The sequence below is a fragment of the Fragaria vesca genome, linkage group LG4 (genome assembly GCF_000184155.1).
Source record: "Fragaria vesca subsp. vesca linkage group LG4, FraVesHawaii_1.0, whole genome shotgun sequence".
NCBI classification, from domain to species: domain Eukaryota; kingdom Viridiplantae; phylum Streptophyta; class Magnoliopsida; order Rosales; family Rosaceae; genus Fragaria; species Fragaria vesca.
The window spans coordinates 21053576-21073657 of NC_020494.1; the positions used below are offsets into that span (position 1 = coordinate 21053576).

The following is a 20082-nucleotide window of genomic DNA, read 5'->3' on the forward strand; positions in this document are numbered from 1 at the left end:
GTACATATAAAAAGACAATAACATCACCAAAAAAACGATCCTAGTTCGATCAATGAAGAAGAGCTCTGAGTTTTATCCCTGAGAAAACCTCTCTCTGAAATCGAACCACAAGAAGAAGAATCAAGATGGGTCGGCGGATCTCCGGCCGCTCCTCCTGGCTAATAGCCACCGTGCTCCTCATCATCTCCTCCGCAGCTCACTGCTTCTATCTTCCCGGCGTCGCTCCCCGTGATTTCCACACCGTATGCTCTATTTCCCTTTGCAAAGTTTGTTCCTTTTGTATTTTGGGTTCGAATTCGTTGACCCTTTTAGCTTTACTTACTCCCCTGACTTGGTTTGGTATTGGAATCTTGTTTGTTTGGAGTGATAGTGGGTTGGATCTGCGGTTTTGGGTTTGATCTGTTTGTGGTTTTTGTTGGATCTGTGACATTGGTTTTCAGGGGTTTGGGGTTTGTAATGGGAGTTTGAGTTTAGATAGTCGCTGTTAGCTGCTTTAGAGTTTAGAGAGTTCTGGGTTTATTGAAAGTGATGAACTTTTTGAACTGATCAAGTCATGAAGAGTATTAAATTTTAAATATAAAATTGCAACTTATCATGAAAAGCTGGGTACTTTGAAGATTTGTGAGATGTTGAACTCAAAATACTGTTCTGTGTTCTGAAATGTAATGCTGTGATACAAGTGTGGTGATTAGAGACTTGTGTGTTCCATGGAGAATGTTTCAACAATGTTTACCGCAAATGATAGAGACTTATTGTTCCATGGAGACTTATGAATGTTGCGCGTGTGTTTGCCTAGTTTAAGGGTTTCTGCTGTGTTAATCGTAATAATCATGTCAGATTCATCGAGTGCAAACTATCCATCTGTTGTTGATCTTTAGAATTTTTGTTGTCTTTCAGAGGATTTGATTTTCTACCTTTTACAATCATTAGTCAATTTTACCACAATTAGCTTCTGCTCAAACTCATTTGAGAACATTAGTGGCACCTTCTTCTGTAAATGAAGATGTCTATACCTGTTTTCAAACTCATGTGACATTGAAAGTTTAATTATAAACATATGAATAATATGATACATCTGTTAGCCTTAATTCTCATTGAATTCATTATTGCTTTGGTACTCAATCGTTTGTTCTGTGCATGTCTTCTTTTTGACAGGGAGATCCACTTTCTATCAAAGTGAACAAATTGTCATCTACAAAGACCCAACTCCCATATGACTACTACTACTTAAAATATTGTAAGCCCAAACGGATTGAAAACAGTGCAGAAAATCTGGGGGAGGTTCTTCGTGGTGACCGCATTGAAAATTCTGTATATTCTGTGAGCACTTGTCACCTTATAACCTTTGGTACCCAGTTAGTACATACATAAAACAATAATGTCAGTCTCATTTATTTGACTTATGAAACCTTTGTTAACTTTTGTTCTCAGTTCAAAATGAGGGAGGAGCAATCCTGTGTTGTAGCTTGTCGAGTAAAGCTTGATGCTGAAGCTGCAAGAAATTTTAAGGAGAAAATTGATGATAAATACAGAGTACAAATGTAAGCAAGGATGCCATGCTAGGATTTTTCATGTTTGTGATTTCAAGTCTTTTTTTTTTTTTGTCTTTTTTTTCTTTTTTTCCTGTTTAGTGTCTGAATCCTTATCCCTGTATGAATTGTCTGCTCTAAATTTATGTGACTCCATCTCTCTACCTTGGTCACCTCGTTTAAAGAAAAGCCAAACATCAGATTATGTTGCTTGCTGATTTCGTATTGACCTCTCAACTGGAATGCAGGATTTTGGATAACCTTCCAGTTGCTGTCCTCAGACAAAGGCGGGATGGAAGTCCGTCCACAACTTACGAACATGGATTCAGTGTTGGATTCAAAGGAAATTATGCCGGGGTATGCCTAAAAGCAGTTGCTAAAGTTGAAGTGTACATGTTTACATCATCTTATACTTGTCATTTGTTGTACAGAGTAAAGAGGAAAAATATTTCATCAACAACCACTTGAGCTTCAGAGTTATGTATCACAAAGATCCTGAGACTGACTCTGCCCGAATTGTTGGGTTTGAGGTTACTCCAAACAGGTACTGTACCTTTTTTGTCTTTTCTCCCACATCTGGTCAGTCTGCTGCATTTCTCTTTTTAGCCAATTAGGCCCCACACGATATGTCTAGAGTTAAAACAAGTGGCAGAGTGGGAAAAAACGTGGGTTGCATTGTTGTTACTTTCCTATTCTGTTTTCATTTGCCTTTTCTTTTATAAACAATTGACTTTATTGTCCTTCCTGAGCAAAATGATGTTTAAAGGAAAAGGGTGTGTACGTCAAATAAATCAGCTGCATGTGGCTGAGAATTCCTCTTCTCATATGGTATAGATATGCTGGCTTGAGCTCCATCAGTAGAGGTTTTGTATGTTAGGAAGGTACCTGAATGCTGTAGTATTGTTGATAGTAAAAGAAAGAAAAAGTGAAACTTCTATTAAGGGATTCATTTTCACACTCGTCTTTACACATCACTCATTAGAAGTATTTATTTCACTCATATGCTCCCATACACTTTCCTTCTCTCTCTCTCTCTCTCTCTCTCTCTCTCTCTCATTTCCCATGTTGTTTTTGTTAAGTCTGCTATTTATCTTCAATTCTTGCTGTTCTCTGTTTTTCTCCTATTTAGAAGTTGTTGCCTCGGATAATGGTGTGTGAATTTTGCAAAAGAAAAGTTATGTAACTCATACTTAAATCATTCTCATTTCCGTGGTTCGCGTTCTTTCTATTCTTCGAGAAATATATAGTTGTATTTTGATTATGTAGTTTTCTTATATGCTGCTTGTCTGCAGTATCAATCATGAATATAAGGAATGGGATGAGCAAAATACTCAGTTGGTAACATGCAATAAAGACACAAAAAATCTACCTCCTGGAAGCACTGTTCCACAAGAAGTTGACAAAGATAAAGAGATTGTCTTCACATTTGATGTTTCCTTTAAGGTACATTAAAAACAAAAACTTTTGACTACTTATTCTCGTGATACAACTTATAATTTATGCTTTCTCTGCTCTGTCTCTCAAGGAAAGTGATATCAAATGGGCATCTCGTTGGGACACATACCTACTCATGAATGATGATCAGATCCACTGGTTCTCAATCATAAATTCTCTGATGATTGTCCTCTTCTTATCTGGTATGGTGGCTATGATCATGATGAGAACTTTGTACAGAGATATTGCCAACTATAATCAGTTGGACACGCAAGATGAGGCTCAAGAAGAAACCGGATGGAAGCTTGTGAATGGAGATGTTTTCAGGGCCCCTATCAATTCCAATTTACTTTGTGTCTACGTTGGTACAGGGGTTCAGATCTTTGGAATGACACTTGTAACTATGATATTTGCTTTGCTCGGGTTCCTATCCCCTTCCAACCGAGGGGGTCTTATGACAGCCATGGTTTTGTTGTGGGTTTTCATGGGCTTATTTGCCGGTTATTCTTCTGCGCGATTGTACAAGATGTTCAAGGGTACAGAGTGGAAGAGGAACACCTTGAAGACTGCATTTATGTTCCCAGGAATTCTGTTTGCTGTCTTCTTTGTGCTAAATGCCCTGATTTGGGGGGAGAAATCTTCTGGAGCCGTGCCCTTTGGGACAATGATTGCTTTGGTTTGCTTATGGTTTGGAATATCAGTGCCTTTGGTCTTCGTGGGTAGTTATTTAGGGTTCAAAAAACCAGCTGTTGAAGACCCTGTAAAGACTAACAAAATTCCACGGCAGGTACCAGAACAGGCATGGTATATGAAACCAGTCTTCTCAATACTTATTGGAGGCATCCTTCCATTTGGAGCTGTTTTCATTGAGCTGTTCTTCATCTTGACATCAATTTGGCTGAACCAGTTCTATTACATATTCGGGTTCCTTTTCATTGTGTTTGTCATCCTTTTAATCACTTGTGCGGAGATAACAATGGTGCTCTGCTACTTCCAGTTGTGCAGTGAAGACTACCACTGGTGGTGGAGATCATACCTGACCGCAGGCTCGTCTGCCCTTTACCTTCTCCTCTACTCTGCCTTCTACTTTTTTACCAAGTTGGAGATCACAAAGTTTGTTTCAGGCGTCCTTTACTTTGGGTACATGTTGATCGTTTCTTATGCTTTCTTTGTCTTGACTGGAACTATTGGTTTCTATGCATGCTTCTGGTTTGTTCGGAAGATCTATTCCTCTGTGAAGATTGACTGATCCGAAGACTGATGTCGAAGGTTGAATGAAACATGAAAAATGAGGCCTGCGTGAGGAAGCAAAGGGGTATCGAACAAAAGACTGCCCTTTAAAAGACTCTGATAGAAGGGTCATTTTCCAAACCTTACCGAAACCTTTTCTTCTGTTTATTGTAGCATAGTCTGTTTTTCTTGTTTTGTTGTGGAACTGTAGTTTAGTAGTTTAAGCTTGTTGCTTCTATATCTTTGTCATTCTACACGCTAATGATTCTATGAAGTCCTAGTTATCTCAATTAAAGCTCTGACATAATTAGGACTATAATACAGCATATCCTATCTGTCTAGATTTCTTACCCAACTTAAAGATCTTCATAATGGCCTCCATGTTGAAGTCAATCCATTGTCATTTTCCTTTTTGAGTCTGATTAGCATAGGTAAAGTAGTTGTCCCAAATTATCATTTTTCATTCTCTGTTGTTTTTGGTTATTTTGATATCTTGTTCATGACCAAAATGACAAATGACTTTATTTATTAATTTTAGTTTCCAACTTGAATCTTAAATTATAAGTTCATAAGATTCACATTTATTTTTCTAAATCTTTGATTCTGTTTCTAAATTGTAAGTTACTAATTTTCGGCTTTTCCATGTCCGAGTTGGACACTTGCTCTCTCAATTCAAGTGCAACCCAGAAAAGGCTTCCGCCACTCAGTCTTCTGCCTTTTCATTTTCCCCATTGCCTTTTCATCTCCTTTTCTTCATAGAGTTTGATTTCCACTCCAATCCGGTCTACACTTCCTCTCCGCAAGGATTTGTGGGTTTTGATTAATTATAAATACCATGCAGCTAGCTTTATACATGTTTGTCAAATAAGAGAGGAGAGAGCGACCCAGAGAGCAGAGGCAGACAGAGAAGGGAACCATGACAGCAAGGAACTTGGAGAAGATGGCTTCGATTGATGCGCAACTCAGGCTGTTGGCACCAGGGAAGGTGTCTGAGGATGACAAGCTCATTGAGTATGACGCTTTGTTGTTAGATCGCTTCCTTGACATCCTCCAGGATTTACATGGGGAGGATATCAGAGAAACTGTTCAAGATTGCTACGAGCTATCGGCAGAATATGAAGGAAAGCGTGACCCTAAAAAGCTGGAGGAGCTTGGGAATGTGCTTACAAGTTTGGATCCTGGCGACTCCATTGTTGTTGCCAAGGCTTTTTCCCACATGCTTAACTTGGCTAACTTGGCTGAAGAAGTTCAGATGGCGTATCGGAGAAGGATTAAGTTGAAAAAGGGAGGTTTTGTTGACGAAGCAAATGCTACAACGGAGTCGGATATTGAAGAGACGTTCAAGAAGCTTGTGGGGCAACTGAACAAGTCGCCACAAGAAGTTTTTGATGAGTTGAAGAAGCAGACTGTTGATTTGGTTCTAACTGCACACCCTACTCAGTGTGTTCGCAGATCTCTGCTCCAAAAACATGGAAAGGTGAGAGATTGTTTGCAGCAGCTATATGCCAAGGATATTACACCTGATGACAAAAAAGAACTCGACGAGGCTTTACAAAGGGAGATTCAAGCAGCTTTTCGCACCGACGAAATCCGGAGGACTCCTCCTACCCCTCAAGATGAAATGAGGGCCGGAATGAGCTACTTTCAGGAGACTATTTGGAAAGGCGTGCCGAAGTTCTTACGCCGAGTTGATACAGCCCTGAAGAACATTGGGGTAAACGAACGTGTTCCATACAATGCACCACTCATTCAGTTTTCTTCTTGGATGGGTGGGGATCGTGATGGGAATCCTAGGGTCACCCCAGAAGTTACAAGGGACGTGTGCTTATTGGCTAGAATGATGGCTGCTAACTTGTACTACTCCCAGATAGAGAATCTTATGTTCGAGTTATCAATGTGGCGTTGCAGCGCTGAGCTTCTTGCTCGAGCTCACGAGCTTCATAAGTGTTCAAGGAAGGAACATGCAAAACACTACGTAGAGTTTTGGAAACAAATTCCTCCAAATGAGCCGTATCGTGTTGTTCTTGGTGACGTGAGAGACAAGCTCTACAATACACGTGAACGTGCTCGTCAATTATTATCCGATGGAGCCTCTCACATTCCTGAGGACACAACTTTTACTGATGTTAAACAGTTCATGGAGCCTCTCGAACTGTGTTACCGGTCACTTTGTTCATGTGGTGACCAGGCAATTGCTGAGGGGAGCCTTCTTGATTTCTTACGGCAAGTTTCTACTTTCGGCCTTTCTCTTGTGAGACTAGACATACGGCAAGAATCAGACAGGCACACTGATGTCATTGATGCCATTACAAAGCACCTGGGACTTGGGTCATATCGAGAATGGTCTGAGGAACAAAGGCAAGAATGGCTGTTGTCTGAGCTCAGTGGAAAGCGCCCTCTTTTCGGCACTGATCTTCCTAAGACAGAAGAAATTTCTGATGTATTGGAGACATTCAAAGTTATTTCGGAACTTCCAGCAGACAACTTTGGTGCCTATATCATATCAATGGCAACAGCGCCATCAGATGTGCTCGCTGTTGAGCTTTTGCAACGTGAATGCCATGTGAAAAAGCCACTAAGGGTTGTCCCATTGTTTGAGAAGCTTGCTGATTTAGAGGCTGCTCCTGCTGCTGTGGCTCGCCTCTTCTCTATGGATTGGTACAAAAACCGGATTAATGGGAAGCAAGAAGTCATGATAGGGTACTCAGATTCAGGAAAGGATGCTGGCCGTTTATCTGCAGCATGGCAGCTATACAAGGCTCAAGAAGAGCTCATAAAGGTTGCAAAACAACATGGAGTCAAGCTTACAATGTTTCATGGGCGAGGTGGAACAGTAGGAAGGGGAGGGGGACCAACTCATCTTGCTATCTTGTCTCAGCCACCTGAGACAATTCATGGTTCACTCCGAGTGACGGTTCAGGGTGAAGTTATTGAGCAGTCATTTGGAGAGGAACACTTGTGTTTTAGAACACTCCAGCGTTTCACAGCAGCTACACTAGAGCATGGCATGAATCCCCCAGCTTCGCCAAAGCCGGAATGGCGTGCACTCATGGATGAGATGGCAGTGGCTGCTACTGAGGAATACCGTTCAATAGTTTTCCAGGAACCCCGATTTGTTGAGTACTTTCGACTTGCAACACCAGAGATGGAGTATGGTCGAATGAACATAGGGAGTCGTCCATCAAAGCGAAAGCCAAGTGGAGGCATCGAATCACTTAGAGCAATCCCATGGATCTTTGCATGGACTCAGACAAGATTTCACTTACCAGTGTGGCTTGGGTTTAATGGAGCATTTAAGCAAGCCATAGACAAGGATCGCAAAAATCTTGCGACGCTTCGGGAAATGTACAATACATGGCCTTTCTTCAGAGTCACCATTGATTTAATTGAGATGGTGTTTGCCAAGGGAGACCCAGGTATTGCAGCTCTCTATGACAAGCTTCTGGTGTCAAAAGACTTATGGTCATTCGGAGAGCGTCTGAGGACCAATTACGAAGAAACTAAACGCCTAATACTCCAAGTGGCTGGGCACAGAGATCTTTTGGAGGGAGATCCTTATTTGAGGCAGAGGCTTGTTCTGCGTGACTCCTATGTTACAACTCTAAATGTGTGTCAAGCTTATACTCTCAAGCAGATCCGTGACCCCAACAATCATGTTCATGCAAATCTGTCAAGGGAACCAGCAAGCAAGCCAGCAGCAGAGCTCGTCAAGCTTAACCCAACAAGCGAATATGCTCCAGGTCTAGAGGACACACTTATTTTAACCATGAAGGGTATTGCTGCTGGGATGCACAACACTGGTTGAAGCTCCAATACTCGACTCTATCTTCTTTGATACAAACCTCATACTATTGGTGAACATCCTTCAATTGTTACCTTTTTTTGTTGTTTTTTTTTTTTTTCCTTTGATGAATTCATGTATTATGTATTAAGTATTATGAATGTATTTAGTACTCAGAGTTTTCTAAATTTGTTTTCCATATTTTGGTCAAGTAGATAGATAGATATATAGATAAATGTGGAACACTTTGTTCTCTGTCACCTTGGTAAGACAGAAACACATTCTGTTTCTAATTTCTAAAGCATCTGTTAGCTTCCAAAGGGAGTTATGATTTTTGTTGTGATTAACAGTAAGACGTGAGTTTGATACAACATTTTTGTAAACAGTACAGGATGGATACCAAAATTTAGGACTATTAAACTTTTGCATACAACTTTTAACTAGATGAAGGCATCTAGTCCAGCTACTTTAATGTTAAATCTTGGTTATTGAACAAAGGATTAACATGTTGTATGAAGAAGTCACCACATATAGAATTTGGCTAATGACTTGTCGTCACATGAAACTATATTCAGAGGCAATAAGTCCATATCAGAACATTTTATGGGGCACAACTATTGCAGATCAACTTTTCAGGCACGGAGATAAGACAAGAAGTTACGTTCTCTGATCTCTATATAAACTGAGGAGTCTACCATATATTTCATTGTATACCTGTTCATTAGTTCATTTACATAAACATATCCTAGCTTAATATGGAGTTCACCAACCTCGGAAAATGTCTCTCTTTGGCCTTGATCCTAGTGATGTTTGGGGCTTGGTCTTCTGAAGCCACTTCTCGAACTCTTCAAGATGCATCAATGTATGGGAGATACGAGCAATGGATGGCTCGTTATGGACGTGTCTACAATGACATTAACGAGAAGGAAAAACGCTTCCAGATATTTAAGGAAAATGTTGCAATTGTGGAATCATCCAACAATGATGCAAGCAAGCCTTACAAATTAAGTGTGAATCAGTTTGCAGACCTCACAAATGAAGAATTCATTGCCTCGAGAAATCGATTCAAGGGGCATGAGTGTTCCACACAGACCACTTCTTTCAAGTATGAAAACGTTACTGTGCCAGCTACTGTGGACTGGAGACAGAAAGGAGCTGTAACCCCAGTGAAGGACCAAGGCCAATGCGGTACGTAATTAAGCATCTAGATAGACCAAAACAATTACCATTTTTTCAGTATAAGAGATTACTGGTCTAACTTGTAATGATCTATGTATATACAGGATGTTGTTGGGCTTTCTCAGCTGTTGCAGCCATGGAAGGAATCACTCAACTTACAACAGGAAAACTAATGTCATTGTCTGAGCAAGAACTGGTTGACTGTGATGTGAATGGTGAGGACCAAGGTTGTGAGGGTGGCTTGATGGACAATGCCTTTGACTTCATCAATCAAAATCATGGACTTAGTACCGAGGCTAATTACCCCTACACCGGTGTCGATGGTACATGCAACGCCCAGAAGGAAGCAAGCCATGCAGCATCAATAACTGGTCACGAAGATGTCCCTGCAAATAGTGAAAGCGCCCTTCTTAAGGCCGTTGCCAATCAACCCATATCTGTTGCCATTGATGCTAGTGGTTCTGATTTCCAATTGTATTCAAGTGGTGTTTTCACAGGAACTTGCGGAACAAGCCTAGACCATGGTGTTACCGCTGTTGGTTATGGGGTCACTGATGACGGGACTAAGTATTGGTTGGTTAAGAATTCATGGGGGGCACAATGGGGTGAAGAAGGCTACATAAGAATGCAAAGAGATGTTGCTGCACCAGAAGGTCTTTGTGGTATTGCTATGGCAGCCTCTTATCCCACTGCATAAGTAGTGTATCATCATTTTAATATTATCATATGTACATTAACTTCTTCTGCTTGTAACACTTAAAAGCTACCATATCTGTAAGAAAACTACCAAGTCAATTAATACAAAATGAAGAACTCTTTTATTGTTTAGTTTATCTATAAATATCTATAGATGATCTATTTCTATATGGATTTGAGATGCTGAAATCTCACTCATCCTTCCACCATTTGATTCCATTCAACTTATTGTGTCATTCCACTATGAGTTCTGAGTCCAAACTATCATCTTAACAATGGAAGCAAGTTAGATACAAGTGCTTATATTTGTTTTGCTCAGCATTTGAAGCTAAAGCATCACATGTGTAGGAAATTTCTGGAGGACCATCACGCAGCATATACTACACTATCTTTGCCAGACTACTGTATATTGGCCATCTAAGTGTTCTGTTGTCTTCTTGTAGTTTCCCTTTGAATGCTTTCAGTACATTTCTGATAGTACCTCGTCCATTTTAAGTTTCTCATGCTGATGCTTACCAATTTCAAGTGGTCTGCATCCCGTAATCCACACAATGAAAATGCAGGTAATCTAACATCCAACATGTTCTTATGCAATAAGCTATTTGCTCATGCATGTTTAGAATGCAAGAGCCGAAATTCTACATTACAAGCTTGAAAATTATTGATCAAGGTCCCAAAAAGATCATCGCATTATCTTCTCTCTTAATAAGATAGAACAAAATCACAGTATCAGTCTCAAATTAGAGCTTTAAACTATGAACTTAAGAGAGAGCTTCTTCTCAGTGAACAAACCCCTAGTCTTAATGTGAAGGTCGAAGCACCTCTTCAGTTCGATCATCATACATAAAGCCATTAATCCAAACTATAGCACCGATCAAACAATAGGAAGTTCTTGCACCGTCAACAATAAGCTTAAAATTTCGAGTGCTAGCTTTCCACAAAGAGAGCATTTCTCTACACAGCAGCCTCAGTAATAGGTTTAACCCTTTCTTCAGCATAACTATGATTGCAGGAGTGCCACAGAATGGATCCAGTGCTAAAGATAGGTAATAGACCAACCTTCCGCGCTCTCCAAATAAAGTGATTGCCATCACTAGGGGTATACCAATGAGTTTCCAAACATCTTAAGCTCTTAGGAGATCATACCGTAGGTGACCCTTACAGAAATGACAAGGTTCATGACTCATTAGTCAAGCTTAATTTCTTTTCCATCTGTGCTCATTAGTGAGGAGCAGTGCAACATTGAGCTGTTATTGTTGAAAGTTCTGAAGAAAGAAGAAAAGGCTAGGAGGTGCAGGATGGGTAGTATATGTATGACCATGTAGGTGTCACTAAGATGTGAATTTGAAAGGGCGTAGTGCAAAACATTATGTTCCTTAATTAAGGCCAAATGTGTGTACTACATGTGCTATTTTGATATGCACCCGGATCATGAAATATGCCAACTCCTGTTGCAACTTCTCATGCTTCCAAACATGTTACTAGTTTCTCTTGGGGATGTTATAAATTTATAATGCGTATATCTACTTACAATATGTAGTATCATTTAACCACAAATTTAACAAAGAGAAATACTCGGTACAAAAATACATGCAGATATGCAGTGATGCAGCTGATATGTGCTACTGTGCAAGTGTTAGATCACTAAATTTTTTTTTTAAAGGAATATAAAGAAATGATATTGTTAAAATCTGTAATCCCAATTGAATCGGAGGAAGTGTTGGTCAAACTTCTGTAAGGCTAAACTGTTGCTCTTAAACAGAAGACTAGCATTTTGTAAGCATATAAGATTTGGCTACTGACTTGTCGTGACATCAAATTATTCTAAGAGGCATAGAATGAGTCCATATCAGAACATTTCATGAGGCAAACTATAGCAGATCAACTTTTCAGGCACGGAGATAACACAGCAAGTTCATTAAACTGAGCTCTATATAAACTGAGCCGTCTACATTTCATTGTATACCTGCTCATTAGTTCATTTACTTCATCATATACCCTAGTAGCTTACCATGGAGTTCACCAACCTCGGAAAATGTCTTTGTTTGGCCTTGATCCTCATGATGTTTGGGGGTTGGTATTCTGAAGCCACTTCTCGAACTCTCCAAGATGCATCAATGTATGGGAGATACGAGCAATGGATGGCTCGTTATGGACGTGTCTACAATGACATTAACGAGAAGGAGAAGCGCTTCCAGATATTTAAGGAAAATGTAGCAATTGTGGAATCATCCAACAATGATGCAAGCAAGCCTTACACATTAAGTGTCAATCAATTTGCAGATCTCACAAATGAAGAATTCATTGCCTCGAGAAATCGATTCAAGGGGCATGAATGTTCCACAAAGACCATGTCTTTCAAGTATGAAAACTTTACTGTGCCAGCTACTGTGGACTGGAGACAGAAAGGAGCTGTAACTCCAGTGAAGGACCAAGGCCAATGTGGTACGTAATTAAGCATCTAGATAGACCAAAACAACTACCATTTTTTCAGTATCAGAGATTACTGGTCTAACTTCAAACTTGTAATGATCTATGTATATACAGGATGTTGTTGGGCTTTCTCAGCTGTTGCAGCCATGGAAGGAATTACTCAGCTTACAACAGGTAAGCTAATCTCATTGTCTGAGCAAGAGCTGGTTGATTGTGATGTGAATGGTGAAGACCAAGGTTGCGAGGGTGGTTTGATGGACAATGCCTTTGACTTCATCAATCAAAATCATGGACTTAGTACTGAGGCTCATTACCCCTACACCGGTGTCGATGGTACATGCAATGCACAGAAGGAAGCAAGTCATGCAGCCTCAATAACTGGCCACGAAGATGTGCCTGCAAACAGTGAAAGCGCCCTTCTTAAGGCCGTCGCCAATCAACCCATTTCTGTTGCCATTGATGCTAGCGGTTCTGATTTCCAATTGTATTCAAGTGGTGTTTTCACAGGAACTTGTGGAACAAGCCTAGACCATGGTGTCACTGCTGTTGGTTACGGCATCAGTGATGATGGGACTAAGTATTGGTTGGTTAAGAACTCATGGGGGGCACAGTGGGGTGAAGAAGGGTACATAAGAATGCAAAGAGATGTCGATGCACCAGAAGGTCTTTGTGGCATTGCTATGGCAGCCTCTTATCCCACTGCATAATTAATATAAACTATAATGAACTTATTATCTTATCAATTATAGGTTTATTATATAATGATATGTACATGAACTAATGCTTGGAATACTAAAGGCCTACCACATCTGTAAGAAAACTAGAAATCTTATCAATAGAAGAATGAAGAACCTCTTTTTCTGTCTAGCTGAAATTATCCATCACTATGCTTATTTCTGTACAAATCTTATCAAATCTTCTTGTGCCATCAACATTAAGCTAATTTCCATCACTAGATTTAGACAAAGATAGCATTTCAACTCGTGATCCTTCTGGTAACAGCCTTACTGGTAGCAATAGCAGTATCCCATTCTACAGTATAACTGTGCAATCAGGGAATTTTACTCTTATACCTCCATTTCCTTACTAGCATTCTGGCTTATATATAGGAACTCGGGTTAAGATTCCCCAGTAAACCAACCTTCCCAGTTCCCGGTCTACAAACAAAGTGCTTCTCGTCACTTCCAAAGATGTCGAGCTGTGGGAAGATCACACGGTAAACTAACATCTCCTGATGACACTCACCTCACATAAATGAGAACTCGGGTCATTTATTAATTATCTTTCTTTTCCATCTGTGCTCATTTCCAGACTCCTAAGAAAAGATTTGTAGCTTTTGGGATATATTAAGCTGCTAAACCTCCTTCCATTTTCAGACAAGGAGTCGGTAAGCAAATTTAGCAATAGATTGTTAATAGTACTGAGGATGTGATCAACAACAGTGGCAGGCTAGGCAAACCAGATATCTGCATCAATATAAATAGCCAACTAGGATCAGTGGCTGAATTGCACAATATCCCACAGCCAAACCAAGTATCAGAATTTAGGAGAAATCCCATACCCAGTTCTCTCCATATCAAGCCTTGTTTTAGTAAACTTGCACCATAGGTCACACTTGCCCGAGGACCAGAACATTTACCTAGATAATCTGGATCCAATAGAGAATCATGCATGTTTGAGGTGCTTTTCTCTAAAGAGAATACTGCATATAGAATCAGTCTATGTCATCCTAAACCCTAAACCCTAAAATGAGACTGACAATGTCTCAGTCTGTATCTATGTCATCCTACTAGCCATGGTCAGGGTTCTACAGTTAGCCGCCAATCTAGCTGCATTTTCATTCATGATCTACTAAGCTAGCTAAGGTGTTCTTGGATATATCTAAATCACTAGTGATGGGTCATCGCTGATCCATATATTATACTACTTCCAAAAGCGACTCCCCTTCTACTGTCAGGACTTGGGAGAACAACAGATCAAATGCTTGTGGAAATTACTGATCAAATGCAAGTGGCTTAGTTTCTGCATTACAAGCTTGAAATTTACTGATCGAGGTACCAAAAAGATGACGGCCATTATCTTCACTCTGAATAAGATGGAACAAAATCACAGAATCAGTCTCAACTTACAGCGTCAAAATATGAAGCTTAAAAGCAAGCTTCAACTCGGTGAATAAACCCCAAGGCTTAATGTGAAGGTTGAAGCATCTCTTAAGTTCCATGATTATGCATAAAGCCATTAATCCGAACTACAGCACCAATCCAACCAAGAGAGTATTTGATTCCTTGATTTTAACTTTGGTTCTCTGCATATAGCAGCCTCACTAATAGCTTTAATCCTTTCTACAGCATAGCTTGCGGGAGTGCTATACAGAATGTTCCAATGCTTAAGATAGGTAATACGCCAACCTTCCACGTTCTATAAACGAAGTGCCTACCATCACTTATGAGTTACCAAACATCTTAAGCTCTAGGAAATCACACAGTACGTAGGTGACCCTGACATAAACTACAACTGGATTCATGACTAGTCAGCTTTCTTTTCCATCTGTGCTCATCAGAGAGTAGTCCTTATTTTATTTTTTGAAAAGGGAACGCAGAAGAATACTGAGGATGCAATCAACATTGGCAGATAAAAGCAAGCCAACAATCCCCGGACAAGGATATCTGCATCAATATAACCAACATCAGTGGCTAAACTACATGAAATTCCACAGCCAGATCAATTGTCTACCCAGAACATTTACGTGCACCACAGCTTCCACCCCAATTCTACGTTTCAAACCTTGTTTTAGTAAACTTGCACCGTAGGTCACAATTCTTGGACAAGTAGTAAAACATTTGTTCATAATCTGGATCTAACAGAGAAAGAACAGCAACATTGAGCTGTTATTAATGAAAGTTCTGAAGAAAGAGGGCTAGGAGGTGCAGGATGGGTATTGCATGACTAAATGTGAATTTGGAAGGCGTAGTGCAAAACTTCATGTTATGGCTAAATGTGTGAGCTCACTGCGCTGTGGTATTTTGATATGTACCCGGATCATGTAATATGCCGGCCAACTCATGTCGTAACTTCTCATGCTTCCATAACATGTTTCTAGTTTCTCTTGGGGATTTTATAATGCCTATATCTAGTTACAATATAAAGTATCATTTAACCACTAATTTAACAAAGGATCTACTCGGGTACAAAAATATGGCACATTCAAGTTAAATAAAATACATGCATGCAGTGTTGCAGCTGATAATGCTATAAATAAGTGTGTAAGCTGCAAATGTTAGACCACTAAATATATTTAAATTGAATGCATAGAAATGATAATGCTAAAAATTTAAAATCTGTAATCCCAATTGAACCAGGAGGAAGTCTTTGTCAATTCTGTAATGCTAAACTCTGCCGCCATTAAACAAAAGACTAGAATTTTGTATGCATTTAGAGTTGGCTACTGACTTGTCGTGACATCAAATTATTCTAGGCAATCAGTCCATGTCAGAAGATCTTATGGGGCACAACTACTGCAGATCAACTTTTCGGGCATGGAGATAACACAGCAAGTTCCATTCTCCGATCTCTATATAAACTGAGCAGTCTACATTTCATTGTATACCAGCTCATTAGTTCATTTACTTCATCATACATTCATAACCTAGCTAGCTTACCATGGAGTTCACCAACCTCGGAAAATGTCTTTGTTTGGCTTTGATCCTCTTGATGTTTGGGGCCTGGTCATCTGAAGCCACTTCTCGTACTCTCCAAGATGCATCAATGTATGGGAGATACGAGCAGTGGATGGCTCGTTATGGACGTGTCTACAATGACATTAACGAAAAGGAAAAGCGCTTCCAGATATTCAAGGCAAATGTAGCAATTGTAGAATCATCCAACAATGATGCAAGCAAACCGTACAAATTAAGTGTGAATCAATTTGCAGACCTCACAAATGAAGAATTCATTACCTCAAGAAATCGATTCAAGGGGCATGAATGTTCCACAAAGACCACTTCTTTCAAGTATGAAAACGTTACTGTGCCAGCTACTGTGGACTGGAGACAGAAAGGAGCTGTAACCCCAGTGAAGGACCAAGGCCAATGTGGTACGTAATTAAGCATCTACCAAACTGTTATTAGTAGATGTGAAACAACAACTATTTTTAGTATATAAAAGATTACTAGTCTAACTTGAACTAATTTGTCATATACCCATATATCTATGTATATACAGGATGCTGTTGGGCTTTCTCAGCTGTTGCGGCCATGGAAGGAATCACTCAACTTACAACAGGTAAGCTAATCTCTTTGTCAGAGCAAGAGCTGGTTGACTGTGATGTTAATGGAGAAGACCAAGGTTGTGAGGGTGGCTTGATGGACAATGCCTTTGATTTTATCAATCAAAATCATGGACTTAGTACTGAGGCTAATTATCCGTACACCGGAGTCGATGGTACATGCAATGCACAGAAGGAAGCAAGCCATGCAGCATCAATAACTGGCCATGAAGATGTGCCTGCAAATAGTGAAAGCGCCCTTCTGAAGGCCGTCGCCAATCAACCCATTTCTGTTGCCATTGATGCTAGTGGCTCTGATTTCCAATTGTATTCAAGTGGTGTTTTCACAGGAACTTGCGGAACAAGCCTAGACCATGGTGTTACTGCTGTTGGTTATGGCGTCAGTGATGATGGGACTCAGTATTGGTTGGTTAAGAACTCGTGGGGGGCACAATGGGGTGAAGAAGGGTACATAAGAATGCAAAGAGATGTTACTGCACCAGAAGGTCTATGTGGTATTGCTATGGCAGCCTCTTATCCCACTGCATAATTCGTAGAAACTATAAAGAAAACAATGCCTAGCTCCTATCGACCTTTCTAGGTTTATATTATGATATGTACATGAACTTGGGCAGGAATACTCGAGACCTACCACATCTGTAAGAAAACTAGAAAATCTTATCAATACAAGAATGAAGAACCTCTGTTTAGTCTAGCTGAAATCATCCATCACTGTACTTATTTCTGTACAGATCTTATCAGAACTTCTTGTCATCAACAATAAGCTAATTTCCATTCTAGATTTAGACCAAGATAGCACTTCAACTGCGTGATCCTTCTAGACACCAGCCTTAGTGGTAGCAGCCTTACTGGTTGCAATAGCATCATCTCATTCTATAGTATAACCATGCTATAAGGGAATTTAACGCTTATACCTCCATTTCCTTACTAGCATTTTGGCTTATATATAGGAATTTGGCTTAAGATTCCCAGTAAACCAACATTCCCAGTCTACAAGCAAAGTGCTTGTCGTCACTTCCAAAGATGTCGAGCTGTGGGAAGATCACACAGTTGGTATATTAACATCTCCTGATGACCCTCACAGAAGAGAACTAGGGTCATTAATTAGTCATCTGTCTTTTCCATCTGTGCTCATTTCCGAGGAGTCCTAAGAAAAGATTTGTAGCTTTTGGGGTATATGAAGCTGCTAACCTCCTTCCACTTTCAGACAAGGAGTTGGTAAACAAATTTTGCAATAGATTATCAGAATTTAGTAAAATTACATCCCCAGTTTTCTCCATATCAAGACTTTTTAGAAATTACATCCCAAGTTGCAACATAGGCCACACTAGCCTGAGGACTAGAACATCTACATAGATAATCTGGATCCAACAGAGAAGCATGCTTGAGGTGCTTTTCTCTAACGAGAATAACCCCATATAGAATCCCTCAATCATGTCCTTGAACAATCGTCCAACTATCCTTGTAAACTTGTTCATATCTTCAGTCTTCTTAGTTCCTAAACCTCCATTGTACTTGGGTTTACAACAGTATTCTCAATTTGACAGGTGGATATCTTCTTATTCTCATTATCGACCCACATGAATTCCTATTAAGCCTATCAATAGTTTGAACAAGTCCAAGAAGGAAGTTTAGCTATCTGCATTGCATAAACTTAGGATGTCTCAGTCTGTATTCATGTCAACCTACCAGCCATGTTCAGGGTTCTACAGCTATCCGCCAATCCAGCTACATTTTCATTCAGGATCTACTAAGCTAGCTTAGGTGTTCTTGGATATACCTAAATCACTAGTGAGGGGTCATTGGTGATCCATATATTGTAGTAATTTTACTACTTTCAAAAGCAACACTTCTACTGCTAGGAGAATAATAGATCAAATGCTTTGTCGAAATTAACAGATTGGCCTGAGCTCGCTTGTGGAGAATTTTGGAAGTTTAGATGTATGTCAATAAGGCCTAACTATTAGTCCTTGGTTTAGGCAAAGGTTTGAGAGCTTGGAGCAAGAAGTATTTCCCTAGACGCAACAAAACTGAAATTCAAGATTTCATGTTTCGACTGGAGACATTACAAGCTGAACACCCTTTCACGAGTTCTGGAGAGCAGAATGAATTGTCCCTTTTACTTGGAAGACTATGGTTGAAGGAGGAGAAATATTGGCACCAGAGCAAGGGTAAAGAAGCCACCGGTGATTCTAATTCTCATTTCTTCTACCTATCTACTATTCACAGAAGACAGAGAAATCACATTTTTCGCATACAAAATGACAATGTGATCTAGTTATCCGGGGATCACGAGTCTCAATTCTCATCTATTCTTAGTGGACAACTCTCTATTTTTCCTCAAGGCTATCCTTTCGAATTGTTGGAAACCAAATGAGATATTTAAGGAGTTCTGCTGTGCTCCGGACAAGTGATAAATCACACAAATCAAGCATTTTCTTCTCACCTGATTAAATGACATGGCTGATGTGTGAGTTACTGGGAATGTCTGTGGTTTATAACCCTGGGGTGTATCTCGGACTACCAACAATTTGGGGAAGATCAAAAGGTGAAGCTCTTCGCTTTGAACTAAAAGTGGCTCGCATACAAGAATGCACAACCAAAGCAATAATCAAAATGGCACATTTACTTCTACAAACACAGATGCTTGAGACTAATATGGAATATAGATACCTTACCAAAGATGTTGTCTCCCTCCATCGCAGAAGACTGGCAGTGATTTGGGACTGGTGGCACCGCAAATGGTTGCTTCGCTTGCCAATCGGACGATATGGGTCTTCGTCTCTCTTTGGTCCTCCGCAATGATGGTCTTCCCTGTCCTCCACAAGGGTTTTGTGCCATGGTTTATGTTTGCAGTCTTTCTACTTCCTTTGCCTTTCCTTTCTTGTACTCGGCTCTGTCTTACTGGGCAGTTTTGGCTTTTCCCTCTTGAATGAAATCTTTTCATAAAGAAATAATATCTGAAAATACTTATATAAAGAAATAATATCTGAAAATTGGCTTTTCCCTCTGTATCATGCATTAGAACTCTCTGTTATTTACCTACTTTTGGTCATTTGAATTCATGATAGGTCTAGCTAAACTGAATACTGAGGGGATGTAGAGCTACAACTAGCAATGACCTCAGTGTTCTGAGCCTCAATCACCCAACAGTAAGCTTTTACCATTGATGGTGACCAGACATGCGTTTTGTTTAGGCAAACTGTTTTGGACGGCAAAGTTCAATAATCTATGGGCTGTGTTATGTTGCTATGTACCCCGACGAGCATGTAATATGGTGGCTACGTTTTCATGCTTGCGAAACAATGTTTCTAGTTTCTCTTGAGAGGGTATAATATACTGTATATATTCTCAATCAACGAAAGGAAATGCCAAGGTAAAAAAAAAATTTGGCAAAGCCAGGAGCTTATAAGTGTAAAATCTGTCAGAATCCTTGTATACACATTCACGTTAGGTGAAATCCATGACTATCTATCTTCTAAAAAAAAAAAAAAAAGGGAAAAGGAGAAACAGCA

At 39.9% G+C, this 20082-nt stretch overlaps 4 protein-coding genes and 1 pseudogene across 5 annotated transcripts in view; 4 read left to right on the forward strand and 1 right to left on the reverse strand.

Moving 5' to 3' along the window:
* The window catches only part of LOC101295621, an 880650-nt pseudogene that overhangs the window by 849455 nt on the left and 11113 nt on the right, over nt 1-20082 (reverse strand). The window lies entirely within an intron of this gene.
* LOC101306621 (transmembrane 9 superfamily member 4-like) lies at nt 37-4522 on the forward strand. Its single transcript, XM_004297509.1, has 7 exons — nt 37-242; nt 1156-1320; nt 1432-1541; nt 1778-1886; nt 1961-2073; nt 2822-2972; nt 3055-4522. The coding sequence occupies exons 1-7, from the start codon at nt 126-128 to the stop codon at nt 4210-4212; spliced, it is 1923 nt and encodes a 640-aa protein (XP_004297557.1). The 5' UTR covers nt 37-125; the 3' UTR covers nt 4213-4522.
* LOC101300243 (phosphoenolpyruvate carboxylase 2-like) lies at nt 5110-7998 on the forward strand. Its single transcript, XM_004297487.1, has one exon. It carries the CDS (start codon nt 5110-5112, stop codon nt 7996-7998), a length of 2889 nt encoding a protein of 962 aa, XP_004297535.1.
* LOC101311272 (vignain-like) lies at nt 11862-13170 on the forward strand. Its single transcript, XM_004297524.1, has 2 exons — nt 11862-12294; nt 12397-13170. The coding sequence occupies exons 1-2, from the start codon at nt 11862-11864 to the stop codon at nt 12987-12989; spliced, it is 1026 nt and encodes a 341-aa protein (XP_004297572.1). The 3' UTR covers nt 12990-13170.
* LOC101310985 (vignain-like) lies at nt 15943-17164 on the forward strand. The gene is made up of 2 exons (XM_004297523.1): nt 15943-16375; nt 16504-17164. Exons 1-2 carry the CDS (start codon nt 15943-15945, stop codon nt 17094-17096), a joined length of 1026 nt encoding a protein of 341 aa, XP_004297571.1. The 3' UTR covers nt 17097-17164.

What these genes read in the sequence shown, in the direction of transcription:
- LOC101300243 (XM_004297487.1), top strand. Translation starts at nt 5,110, where the DNA reads ATGACAGCAAGGAACTTGGAGAAGATGGCTTCGATTGATGCGCAACTC.
- LOC101311272 (XM_004297524.1), top strand. Translation starts at nt 11,862, where the DNA reads ATGGAGTTCACCAACCTCGGAAAATGTCTTTGTTTGGCCTTGATCCTC. An exon ending in GAAGGACCAAGGCCAATGTG is followed by an intron (nt 12,295 to 12,396) that starts GTACGTAATTAA and finishes ATGTATATACAG; the next exon opens with GATGTTGTTGGGCTTTCTCA.
- LOC101310985 (XM_004297523.1), top strand. Translation starts at nt 15,943, where the DNA reads ATGGAGTTCACCAACCTCGGAAAATGTCTTTGTTTGGCTTTGATCCTC. An exon ending in GAAGGACCAAGGCCAATGTG is followed by an intron (nt 16,376 to 16,503) that starts GTACGTAATTAA and finishes ATGTATATACAG; the next exon opens with GATGCTGTTGGGCTTTCTCA.
- LOC101306621 (XM_004297509.1), top strand. Translation starts at nt 126, where the DNA reads ATGGGTCGGCGGATCTCCGGCCGCTCCTCCTGGCTAATAGCCACCGTG. An exon ending in TTGAAAATTCTGTATATTCT is followed by an intron (nt 1,321 to 1,431) that starts GTGAGCACTTGT and finishes TTTTGTTCTCAG; the next exon opens with TTCAAAATGAGGGAGGAGCA. An exon ending in TCAAAGGAAATTATGCCGGG is followed by an intron (nt 1,887 to 1,960) that starts GTATGCCTAAAA and finishes TTTGTTGTACAG; the next exon opens with AGTAAAGAGGAAAAATATTT.